Source organism: Salvelinus alpinus, chromosome 13, assembly GCF_045679555.1.
Source record: "Salvelinus alpinus chromosome 13, SLU_Salpinus.1, whole genome shotgun sequence".
NCBI classification, from domain to species: domain Eukaryota; kingdom Metazoa; phylum Chordata; class Actinopteri; order Salmoniformes; family Salmonidae; genus Salvelinus; species Salvelinus alpinus.
Window position 1 is genome coordinate 11,342,983 of NC_092098.1, and position 13,291 is coordinate 11,356,273.

General features: G+C 40.4%; 1 protein-coding gene across 1 annotated transcript in view; it reads right to left on the reverse strand.

The window, feature by feature from the left end:
- Positions 1 to 2,980: 2,980 nt before the first annotated feature.
- LOC139537056 (leucine-rich repeat and calponin homology domain-containing protein 2-like) overlaps positions 2,981 to 13,291 on the reverse strand; it is a 67,523-nt gene continuing 57,212 nt past the window's right edge. The window contains 6 exon segments of the mRNA XM_071337893.1: positions 2,981 to 4,404; positions 5,067 to 5,144; positions 5,252 to 5,389; positions 6,509 to 6,615; positions 10,448 to 10,511; positions 10,644 to 10,694. Of these exon segments, the coding sequence (XP_071193994.1) occupies positions 4,285 to 4,404; positions 5,067 to 5,144; positions 5,252 to 5,389; positions 6,509 to 6,615; positions 10,448 to 10,511; positions 10,644 to 10,694 (558 nt within the window). The 3' untranslated portion in view covers positions 2,981 to 4,284.

Here is a 13,291-nt window from a genome sequence, read left to right on the forward strand (position 1 = left end):
CAATTTTTTCAGAGGATATATACACACACACACATGGGGCTCGGTCATCCAGGATCCTTGCATGCATTGTTTCTTTCTAAATACAAAACCTGTATGTACAGAATACATCAGAATGATTCTCGGCAGTATAGTGTGTAGATGATTCTTCCTGCTCTTTTAATCAAAGAATTGAAAGCTCAAAACAGCATGAGTGACGTAGACGTGAGGGACAAGTGGGAAAGCAGACTAGGCTAATGTGGATGGTCTGGAGGAAAATGGGGCAGGTTTACATTATACCATGACACAAAGCTTACTAATATTCTGACGTCGCAACCCATTAGGAATGAACAATTAATTTGGTATTAGGATTACCGAAGTATAAGGCTTGTATGAAAGTTGTTTGATATAAAGAATAAGGAACAATAGCTGGTAATTATGTTCTGTCAACAAACAATTGTACATTTCTATGTCTTGTGTCAAGAAAAGCTCAAGGAATGATCGCCGTGTCCAACTCAAACGTTTGAAGAGTCTTGTCACATTGGTAGGCTACTTGATGAGTATAATTACAACTAAGCCTTGTTGAAGTGTTGCCTTGGGGCCTTGGCACTTTCAATTAGAGGAGGAGATGGGCTATGCTGCATGTTTCTGGGATGAGTATAGAGATAAACAAAATGGGAACACAGTAACTTTTTACAAGTCAGAGACATCAACAGCTCTTGTTCTGGCAATTGCGATGCAGTGGGTGGTCACTGGCAGGTAAAAGACGCGTAAGGCATTCTGAACAGGGGAGGCAGCCAAACGGAATACATACTGAAACCACCAATCATCACTTAGAACATAATAAAATAATCTATACACGAAAATTGAACTGCATCAGAGATACATTCCCAAAAAAACGTCAGTCAAAGCAGGCTTCCGTGGCCAGCTCGGATTTCAGTGTGTACAAGCACAGCACGTTCCAATTAACAGATAAACACAGACACAAAGCCAACTAAAAGAATGGAATGTTCTCTCTTGTACAGGTAATGTATTTACAGTAGTTCCACCATCATGTCATTAATAAAATGCTTGGCATATTAAAAAACTGTGATACCACGCACACACACACACCAAATAAGAGATGAGCTTCATTGGCAATGTGACAATAAAAAAAACAGATAGACATGGGAACAACAGTGTTACTGACAACATAAATATTTAACTCCTTACTCATACTGCTGTTTATCAGTGACTAACACTGATTAAATCAAATAGGACATTGCAGAGACCTGGCCGTGTGGTGCCAGGACAACAACCTCTCCCTCAACGTGATCAAGACAAAGGCGTTGATTGTGGACTACACGAAAAAGAGGACCGAGCACACCCCCATTCTCATCGGCAGGGGTGTAGTGGAGCAGGTTGAGAGCTTCAAGTTCCTCGGTGTCCACATCACCAACAAACTAACATGGTCCAAGCATACCAAGACAGTCATGAAGAGGGCACGACAAAACCTATTCCTCCCCAGGTGACTGAAAAGATTTGGCATGGGTCTTTAATAACTCTACCTACATGTACATATTACCTCAACTAACCGGTGCCCCCGCACATTGACTCTGTACCAGTACCCCCTGTATATAGTCTCGCTATTGTTATTTTACTGCTGCTATTTCATTACTTGTTACTTTTATTTCTTATTCCCATCTGCATTTTTTTTTTTTAACTGCATTGTTGGTTAGGGGCTTGTAAGTAAGCATTTCACTGTAGGTCTACACATGTTGTATTCGGTGCATGTAACTAATAAAATTTGATTTTAAATACCATTGTTCCTGCATCCCACACAAAAGCACATTTGAAGTTAGGAATGGATATTTGCAATTATAGGACCATCATTACTAAATGGAAACCAAATGAAACTCCTTTTAAGTGAAACTATTCGCAGCAGGAACAATGGTTTAGATTTCCTGCAATTTGAGGGTAATTGAATCGGACTTTGAGACACCTAAGAACAAACCGTACCGAAATGCTAATATATTAATAGGGTTTTTAAACACTATCATTTGTTTACAAACCTGATAGCTATACTTTTAGTTAATGTTTGAGACAGCTTTTTGGCTATTAGCCAATCGGGGGTTTCTCAACGAGATCAAGGCACGTGAATGCATCCAACTGGTATTTACGATTTCACAACTGGTCAATTCCTACCTCCCACTCAAGGATGAGACAAGTTTTCCACTAGTAATTACCAATTGGAGGGCTGTTCAAATGTATTTTTCCTAGTCGTATGTGGTAAACATAGAGAATGGTAGAGATCTTTATACATGTTCCATTATGGCCTCTGTGAGAGCACAGGCAGCGCCATTGAGGCCGTTGTCAATTTTCTTAATCTACTACTTCTGTGAGAAACTGAAAGGGTGCATACTGCCATCTAAAGTGTGTTGTTTGAACAGGTATAAAGCCAAGGATGGCGATTTACTGCCACCTAGAGTTATGGAATGTTTGCTCATGAGTAATATTGGCTGATCCCTCCTGTTGACCCGGATGGAATGATGTGATCCTTCCTTCACCCACAGGAAGTCCCACCCAGTTGACTCCTTTAAAAATGGTGATGCCCTCAATGGCAATGCCAAAACAGGTTTTTATCAAGCTAGAGTCCTCTATCTAACTCTATGGTGGTAAATTACCACTTCCCACTATTTGTATTTTTACAAATGCAGCATTAAAGCAGGACAATATCATAAGTTTGGAGCTGAAAACTCCTGTCACATAACTTAAGGGGGTCATCAGGGGTGAAACACAAACAAACAAAGCACATAAATAGAAAAAATAAATAGATAAATAGTTTCCCTGATAAAATATTTCAATGGTCAAGATTAATCTATGGGATCACCTAATTGCTTATTTTGTTTTCCTTATTTGACATTTTGCAGATGTGAATCCAACCAGAGGAGCAAGTTGTAAACTTAAAGATGAAATATTTCAACATAATTTTTTTTTTTTTTTTTTTTTTTAATGTTTCATTGCATCAAATGACCAAAAGATACAATCTCAGGACTGTAAGTGTATATGGTACAATCTCCCAACTACATACCCCTGTGCTTTCAACTAGTCCTATTCAGAATGAACATGTGATTCGAATCAAAACTACATGCAGTCACAGTAGTCTTATGTCTTTATGTCTGCATTTGACAGAAGGTCCTGTGACAGTGGGATAGCTCTCTCATATACTGTACAGTGTGGTGAGCTATCAAAACCACCTGCAGTACCTCAGAACATCCTCCCTTCACCACAGCAGAGCAGTAGACAGATGGGTCACTGGACATGAGACCAACACCATCAGCAACCTTGTGCAGGTGAGAAAGTCTCTATCCGGATGTGCTGCAGTTTTAACCTCCATCTGAATCATGGACACCATGCTTTTAAAAGTCAACTTAGCATTCTTCCCCCAAATAGCACTGTTATTGACAGTACAATAATTCTAGTCAAATGCAAACTGTAAGAAGTGTGTGCACTGGGGTTTAGCTACTGCTGGCTCCTCTGAGGTAAAGCACTGTTAAGGACATCCCAAGCTTTACCTCTGTGATATCAAACAGAGGTATACTGTGATAGAACACAATGCTCTTGTACAAATATGACTCAAAATCCAATTTGAATGCTAATTTGTTCTACAAAGAAAAGTCAAAGAGGTTAAGGACCACTTGAGTTATGTGGTATGGCTGGTGGGCCAGCATGCAGTTAAGTTCTCTGAGTGAAAGAGTGAGTACATGCCTTTAAAACAGCTATCACTTCACTACCAATGTATTTTAATACCGAGAGTTGAAAACCCAGTGACTTCAGTGTTGGCACCACTAGGTTCAATGGTGTCTGATCATGGGTCAGTCAATATCACCATGGTGACAGACAGGTCTTTATCTTCACTGCGATTCCCTCCTTAGTCTGACCTCTGACCTGGCTTTAGGTTCACCAGCACTCATAAAGTCCACACTGCGCAGGTCACACAGACAGTCACACTGGTACTCTACACACACACAGTACAGTAGGGTCCCCTGAGGGTAGGACATGACAGAAGCTAACAATCTGATGGATGGGAGGCGGGTCCCAGCTGACATCATATAGGAAGGGTGGGAGGATCTGAATTAACCCCTCCTTCTCCTGGCTCAATCAGCTGACAATGGACTCCCTGCAACCCCCCGGGCCCTCGGCCCTAAGGGTTCTCTGGTGATGAGCGGAGCGGGCTGGAAGCCCCCTCCTCTGTGGGGTGTAGGGCTGAGGGGGTGAATGGCTTGATTGGACTGGACAGGGAGGGTGGAGGCAGTGTCCAGGCTGCTGTTAGACAGCAGACAGCTGGGTGGGCTTGGAGGCTGGCAGATCCAGTAGAGCCTGGACGGTCATGCCCACCTTCACCAGCCCACGCTCCTCTAGGATGTGGTGGGGCAAACACAGCTTGTCCTGCCAGGGCCAAAACACAGCACGCAGTCATCACCAGACCTTTCAAAACACTTAAAAGGACAGTACAAGTGAATTGATGTTTATATCTCTGTCATGCTGCTCTGGGTACCAGTCTATTTCTTTGTTGAAAGATGTTGTTGGGAAGACAACGCAGTTGGCTAAACCAAAAAGAGTGGCACAGCTCAACCCATCCATCTTAACCTATCCACATTAACTTCAGGAATCTGACAAAAGTTTATTTACAGATGGTTATCCAAAGATGTTTTTCATATCTGTAGCTGTTCTCCTGGTTAGGGAGTGTACCACAACTGGGGAAAGAGGCATATCAGATCTATGGGTCATGACAGGGAAAGATAGTAGTGATTATAAACTGAGCGGTTCAAGCCCTGAATGCCGATTGGCTGACGCCGTGGTATATCAGATCGTATACCAAGGGTATGACAAAACATTTATTTTTGTACTGCTCTGGTTACGTTGGTAACCAGTTTATAACAGCAATAAGGCACCTTGGGGTTTGTGTTATATGACCAATATACTTTGCCTAAAGGCTGTATCCAGGCACTCCGCAATGTGTTGTATGTAAGAACAGCCCTTAGCTGTGGTATATTGGCCATATACCACACCCTCAGGCCTTATTGCTTAATTAAGTGGTGTGTGTTTACCTGTGGCACACCCAGCTTCTTACAGGCATCCAGGAAGTTTTCCACATTCCTGCGGCACTTGGCCATGCTAAGCTTTGGCTGTGGGACAGAGTTGGTCAACAGTTACAGGCATTTTGTTTATTCTTGGCTGGTGGTTTGCTTCGGCTTTGGAGATTTCAAACAAGAGGTTTTCAACTGGTGCTTACCACTGCGGGCGAGGGTACATGGATGCTGGCCACCGACCGAGGACGAATGTGATTGGCCAGATGGCACAAGACAACGCCATCCATCAGAGCAGCTCCCACATCGTCCGGCAGCAAGACCTTCAGTCTGGACTCCAGGTTCTAAGAGGAGTCACAGAAACAACACACTCAACATGGATTCTGTAGATCCCTGTGGAATACTGTAGATCACCTAGTACAACCGCTAACGCAAGACGTGGACGAAGATTATTTTACAGGAGGAGTTTGAAGTAACACACAGTGTTACCCAGAGTGACCCACCTGTGCTACCTGCAGCTGTCTGGAGGAACAAGTAGCGACACGTTGAGAATTCTGAGGAACTCCAGACAGCATGAAAGAGCCCATTCAAGGCCCATCAGAGGAAAACATCTCAGAATTGCAGTATTATATTGTATTCTTTGGTAAACTCTGTCAACTGCTCGCTGTCAACTCTGCCAATAGGCTATTGTTCACACCTCTGTAGGAAAGCTGCTGATTTTCCATAGCAGTTTCACTCGTACCCGTATACAGGTTGAAAAGGGCAGATTTGGGCATTGATAAACACCTAAATTGTAATGCATGAGGTGTACAGTAACTTCACAGCGCTGTATGGGTTTTGACTGACAGACGTTCTGAACTTGAGCACCTCGGGTGACAAGAAGTTGCCCTCCTGCTAATTGTGAAACTTTAGCACATTTTTTGTTGTCCAAGTGAGGGAAATGCTGTAAATAAAGATGACTATGTATTTTGAAAGATAAGACGTTGAGGAGTAAAATAAATACAGCTTTGATGTCATACAGGCAAGCCGTGCACTTCACATTTCCATATCATAAAACTCATGTCATATACAGCATCAGCCTTTACGATCACTATGTTTGATGTACAGTTATAAGATGACATGGCGTCATACCCTGGGTTGTTCGGAACAGATTGAGGTGAACTGTTGTGTCCTCACCTTTGGTTTAATAGTTTTACCATCACCTCCAAACTCTTCCCTTTGAATTGCTACCATGGTTATGCATATGCTTTTCATATTTCTTCTGTAAGAAATATTATTTCAATTTATCCTCGTCCATATGGGCCAATAAAGGGTTAAAATGAATGAAGAAATAATGCAGGAAATTTGTAGAATGAAAAGGACTGCTACATAATACCTTTTGTAAAGTCTATAAAGTCTAATCAGGTTATTGGTGGTGTCTTTTGATCATGGTGTGTCATCCTGTGTTTTCTGAATCTCCTGACCTGCCGTAGGAGGCCAACCTGCTCCATCTCCTCCTTTAGGTGTTCCATCTTCCTCCTCATGGTGAAACTGGGGTCTGACGGCTCCTGACGGCTGCTTCGACAAAAAGCTACGACAACATATAGGAAACATATAGCATGTGACATACGGTAATTACACAACTTTCAAACAATAGACTCCTGGGTATACCCCTGGGCCCTGCCGAGATGAGCTCAGAGTCTAGACTTTTTAATTACACTAATTAACAAGTGTTGAAATTCATGTTGTAAAATTGTACAATCTGATATGTCTGATATTAGTGTACATCCCTTTTGTTGTTGTAAGTGCCCTTTTAAATGTTGCATACGTCTTTCTGCATTACCCCTTATAAACATCCCCTGCCCCCCTTACCTCTTCCATGTGGAAGAGAGAGGTTACTAAAAAATGTTCCCATGAAAATCATAATCAATTCTATATGTTAAAACACAGAAATTGAGTTTATATTGTCACTGACCTTGTAATATTAGGGGTTTCTACCAGTATATTTTGAAATGCATGTATTTCATGCATTTATTCGCTTTGTATCTGTTGATTTGCGAATGCTGTACATGCTAGCTAGTTCCTGTCATTTTCTCTGTACATGTCATCACTGGGCTAACATGGCTATTCATGTCCCCCGTTGTTCATTTGTACTTGACAGAGGAGTTGGTGCATAACGGCAAAACAACACTTAATGTATGGATGTTGTTTGTTTCTTTATCAGGTATGTCATGTTTTTGTTTATGATATTTTGACGATATTTGACTGTTAGTTTGCAAGTGCACGTCATGCACGAGCTGTACGTAACGTCTGGCTGTTATTGATGAAAGTTAAGCCCGTAGGCTATACTGTACATTAGCTACATTTTATACTGTACATTGCATTATATCGTTGTCAAACGAGATTGTTATTCTTAGCCCTGTCTACAGTACCCATGTGGAAGACAGGAGTTTGGCGTGTTAGGGCAGCACAGCATTTGTTGATGGAAGTTTTTCCCCGTCATTATCAGAGAATAAAAAGATCAACACCAACCTTGATCCGTTTGTCATCTGTAAGCTGATCAAAACGCAATCTACACCGGTCACATTTACTCACAGGCTTCATTCCAACCATTACTGTAACTTTGGAATGTCCGTGGTTACGTCTAGGCCAGTGGAGTGTGTATTTGAGTGTTAAACAAGTTTTGTTTAGTAACTCCCTTTAGTGTGGAAATCCTGAGCCCTCACTAAAGATGAAAATGCATGGAGGATAATAAATAATATACATTATATAATAAAATCTATTGCTACTTCTAAGGAAATCTCCTTAGTAGCCTTTCTGTGGGTTCAACATAACATTTCTTCTTTTCGTAAACTATTTATTGATAGCCGGATACCATGGAAATTCCACTGAACTCCTCCAACTATTTTACTTGGAAGGACAGTTCACAGGGTCATCTCATGCATCATTGTTAACTTTGTCTCTTTTGCAATGCTAACTGGAACTGCAGTCAAAGTGTGGTCAGAATGTCCAGTGATTGACCGGGGAGTGCAGAACAGAGTGTAACGGTCAGGAACACATTGCCCCGTTTGTTGGATTTCTATGGAATCCCTAAATAGTTCCTCTTCTCTATTTATTCATTTTTAAAAGGGCAATATGCAGTTCAAACAAAGTGGCCACTGATTTGGTAAACAGCTCAGGGATGGGGCTGGAGAAAAGTAACCACTCACAAATCCAGAGAGCTATGGATGCAAGGACTGATCATGATATCAAAATGATATGTTTTGAGGCTATACATGTCTTATTTGTATATATATTTTTTACAATTAAATTGTTTACAAACAATGGAGTAAAAAAAGCATATGTTCTGATGGGGTACGGGTTGAACAAAGCTCATGAGGCATTTATAAGTAAAATTATTCAAGAATCAATGAGAGAGAATGCCAAGAGTGTGCAAAACGATCATCAAGGCAAAGGGTGGCTATTTGAAGAATCTCAAATATAAAATATATTTTGATTTGTTTAACACTTTTTTGGTTATTACATGATTCCATATGTGTCATTTTATAGTTGATGTCTTCACTATTATTATACAATGTAGAAAATAGTACAAATAAAGAAAACCCCTTGAATGAGTAGGTGTTCTAAAACTTTTGACCGGTAGTGTATATCATTAATTTAAAATCCATAAATGGATGTAGCAATCACAGATTGCCCCTTTAAAGCCGCCCACAGGTAAATTCAATCTTTTACGCGTACGAAAAAGTATGCACGGACTACTGGATAAGAGCTTCTACTAAATTACTAATATGTAAAATGTACACTGAGGCACACGCAACAGTTATTGTATTTGCATCAAACTAAAATATCTCGTGTCACATAATGATAACTACTGGGGTTTAGCTCATCACCCTTCTGCTCTCCCAAGCAAAAAGGCGGTAACTGCTCATTTGGTCGAAAATTAGTTAATGTCATTTTTGTTACATTAAAACGCATGCTTAATCATGTGGACAAGTATCCCGCCTCTATTGTATTGTGTTTTGGAGAAAATGGGGGTCGTATTAGCAGTAACTGCAAAAAGTTACTGTGAAACCAAGGTAAATGGCAGTAACTGAACTTACTGCCTTTTAGCTTGGTTTCAACCTGCCCTTGGCTGCAGTTACTGCGTTTTTACCTTGTTTTCATATCATTTTAAAGTGATGCAATTGAACCTATATGACACTGATTGACAGCTACACACACATACATTGCTAATCTAGGGATACAGCACCATGGCACAGCATTTAAGGGGGAAAACTGATGGTAGAACTTGCTCTGAAACGCCTACATCCAGACACTGGTAAGAACTAGCTAGCTAAGTAGATCTGAGATCAACATTAATTAGTTAGCTAGCAATATGATGATGAACATGTAAATATGTTTAAAATGTATTCTTAAAGCTGTTATTTATTTAATCATTCAGAAGTGTCATTTGAAAAAAATAATAGAATGTTATTAGCAATCTCATGGTCATTTTTTATAATTTGTATTATCCTACATCATACTTCTATTATGTCCCATCATTATATATTACAGGACAGGTAATCATTTCATGTAATTCAAACAATTGCAGTGCTGCTTTTCACATTTATTCTCATAACAAGACATGGGCTACTTGTTAAACACAGTATGTAATGTGACTGACGCAGAACCTACATCTCTATGTAAATGCAACTGGTATCTCAGTGGAAGACACACACAGGATGCCGTTTCAACTCTGTTACACTGTCAGTAGTTACACTGCTGTTGTATTAATAGCATAAATGAGAATTATAGTGAACTAACAAATGAAAATGGCAGATACTGCTCTTTGCTTTAGTATTACCCTGCAATTTATAACATATCATGCCAAGGAAGAAGGCAGTAACTGCCGTTTAAGGGTCAGAGGTCATGTCAGAGGTCAGGGTCAACATTTTTTTTTTTTTTTTTAAGTACTCATAGTAAGGCAACAGATCATTACATCTCCAATGATCTCCCTAGAATTCATTTGGCTGGACAATTTAAAAAAACTTTGAAGCCAATTTTCTTAGCTCCACTCGATGAGCAGTTACTGCCTTTTTGCTTGGGAGAGCAGAATAGTATGCCTAAGAGGTCATAAGCAATGTATCGCCATTCTTGGGACATGCCCTGACTGACAAGCTGTAGCAGTCCATACTTCACCAGAATCCCTATATTACATTACAGATACAGTAAATGGCACTATTAATAGCCTGCATCATAATTGCACAACAACCTGTTTTAAACTCATTGCTCCACCACATGTTCTCTGTTTTACAATTACTTAGAGTTAAAAAACCTTGACTTGAAAATATGTGCCACTTGTATTGCCTAATCATACAATAATAATTAAAAGCCTTATAAAAGGAATGACTAACCCCTGAAAAGGTTAAATAATTCAGGTTTACCTGATCTTGGTTTAAGGCCAAACACTGTGAGGGTGGTGCTGAAATCAGCATTCCGCAATACCTCCTGCACACAAAATACATCATTCGATTATTGGTCAGATAGAACAACCAATGAGGATATTTGCTTGAGCATGTGCTTACATAATTTGATTGTAATGTGCTTTTACTGTGCATGTGATTGGATAGCTAATCTCACCTCACACTCGTCATTCCCACTGGAGTTTCGTCGGGCACTCTGGCACTTGTTCTGTGAGGAGAGAAGAAGCATTAAGAAAGAGATTTAATCCATGCCCTAGAACCTAGTTCGTCGTAATGTAAATTGCTCTCCGTTACTCTTTTTTTGTATAGTCATGAGCAGAGTTTACATGTTCTCAATTTTTGCTTCAAGACTCCAGCAATTTGTAAAAAATGAAAAAGTAGATATGAGCCATAGTTGAACAACTCTGTGGATAGTGCTAAAACAATGCTATATCTGAATTCTGCCCTCAGGCTTGGAGGGAAGCAAAAGTACTTAAGCTACTCAATAATAGTAAAGCACCCTTACTGGCTCAAAAAGCCAATCAATCAGCCTGTTACCAACCTTAGTAAAACTTTGGGAAAAAATTGTGTTTGTCCAGATACAATGCTATTTTACTGTAAACAAATTGACTTTCAGCACGCTTATAGGGAAGGACACTCAACAAGCACGGCACTTGCACACAAACGACTGATGATTGGCTGAGAGAAATTGATTGTGGGAGCTGTTTCGTTAGACTTATCGATCATAGTCTGCTGCTGGAAAAACTTGTGTTATGGCTTAACTTCTCTAGGGGGCAGCATTCGGAATCTTGGATGAAATGCATGCCGAAATTAAACTGCCTGCTTCTTGGGCCCAGAAGATAAGATATGCATATAACTGGTAGATTTGGATAGAAAATACTCTAAAGTTTCCAAAACTGTTAAAATAGTGTCTGTGAGTATAACAGAACTGATTTGGCAGGCGAAAACCAGAGAAAAATCCATTCAGGAAGTATTTTTTTTTTTTTTTTTAGATTTCTATTCAATTCCATTACAGTATCCATTGACTTAGGACTCAAATTGCAGTTTCTATGCCTTCCACTAGATGTCAACAGTCGTTAGAAATTGTTTCAGGCTTGTATTCTGAAAAATTAGGAAGTAAGAGCAGTCTGAATGAGTGGACCCTAAAGTGTCACAGAGCTTTTTCTTGCGCGAGACCGAGAGAGAGTGCCTTTCTTGTTTACCTTTTAAATTGACGACGTTATTGTCCGGTTGAAATATTATCGATTATTTAGGCTAAAAACAACCTGAGGATTGAATATAAACATCGTTTGACATGTTTCTATGAACTTTACAGATACAATTTGGATTTTTTTGTCTGCCTGTTTTGACTGCGTTTGAGCCTGTGGATTACTGAAGAAAACGCGAACAAAACGGAGGTTTTTGGATATAAAGAGACTTTATCGAACAAAAGGAACATTTATTGAGTAAATGAATGTCTGCTGAGTGCAACCATATGAAGATCATCAAAGGTAAGGGATTAATTTTATCTCTATTTCTGACTTGTGTAACTCTTCTACTTGGCTGGTTACTGTTTGTAATGATTTGTCTAGTGGGCTATGTTCTCAAATAATCGTAAGGTATGCTTTCGCCGTAAAGCATTTTAAAAATCTGACACTGTGGTTGGATTCACAAGAATGTAATCTTTAAACCCATGTAAAATATGTTTTGTTTTCTGAATTTTTATAATGAGTATTTCTATATTTGAATTTGGCGCCCAGCAGTTTCACTGGCTGTTGAAGAGGTGGGACGCTAACGTCTCACGTACCCAAGAGAGGTTAACACCCCCTGCTATATTGTGGATAAAGAGTTACCTGTCTAACAGAGCACAGAGTGTGTTGTTTAATGGAAGCCTCTCCAACATAATCCAGGTAGAATCAGGAATTCCCCAGGTTAGCGGTCTAGACACCTTACTTTTTTCAATCTTAACTAATGACATGCCAGTAGATTTGAGTAAAGCCAGTGTGTCTATAGTGCGTTCGGAAAGTATTCAGACCCCTTAACTTTTCCCACATCCCCCCCTTATCAATCTACACACACCATAATGAAATTTAAAAAATGAAATATCACATTTACATAAGTATTCGGACCCTTTACTCAGTACTTTGTTGAATCACCTTTGGCAGCGATTACAGCCTTGAGTCTCCTTGGGTATGACACTACAAGCTTGGCACACCTTTATTTGGGGAGTTCCTCCCATTCTTCTCTGCAGATCCTCTCAAGCTCTGACAGGTTGGATGAAGAGCATTGCTGCACAGCTATTTTCAGGTCTCTCCAGAGGCCACTCAAGGACATCCAGAGACTTGTCCCGAAGCCACTCCTGCGTTGTCTTGGCTGTGCGCTTAGGGTTGTTGTCCTGTTGGAAGGTGAATCTTCATCCCAGTCTGAGGTCCTGAGCGCTCTGGAGCAGGTTTTCATCAAGGATCTCCCTGTACTTTGCTCAATTTGTCTTTCCCTCGAGCCTGACTAGTCTCCCAGTCCCTGCTACTAAAAAACATCCCCACAGCATGATGCTGCCACCACCATGCTTCACCGTAGGGATGGTGCAAGGTTTCCTCCAGACGTGAAGCTTGGCATTCAGGCTACAGAGTTCAATCTTGGTTTCATCAGACCAGAGAATCTTGTTTCTCATGGTCAGAGTCCTTTAGGTGCCATTTGGCAAACTCCAAGTGGGCTGTCATGTGCCTTTTACTGAGGAGTGGCTTCCATCTGGCTTCTCCCATCTCCACAGAGGAACTCTGGAGCTCTGTCAGAGTGACCATCAGATTCTTGGTCACCTCCCAGACC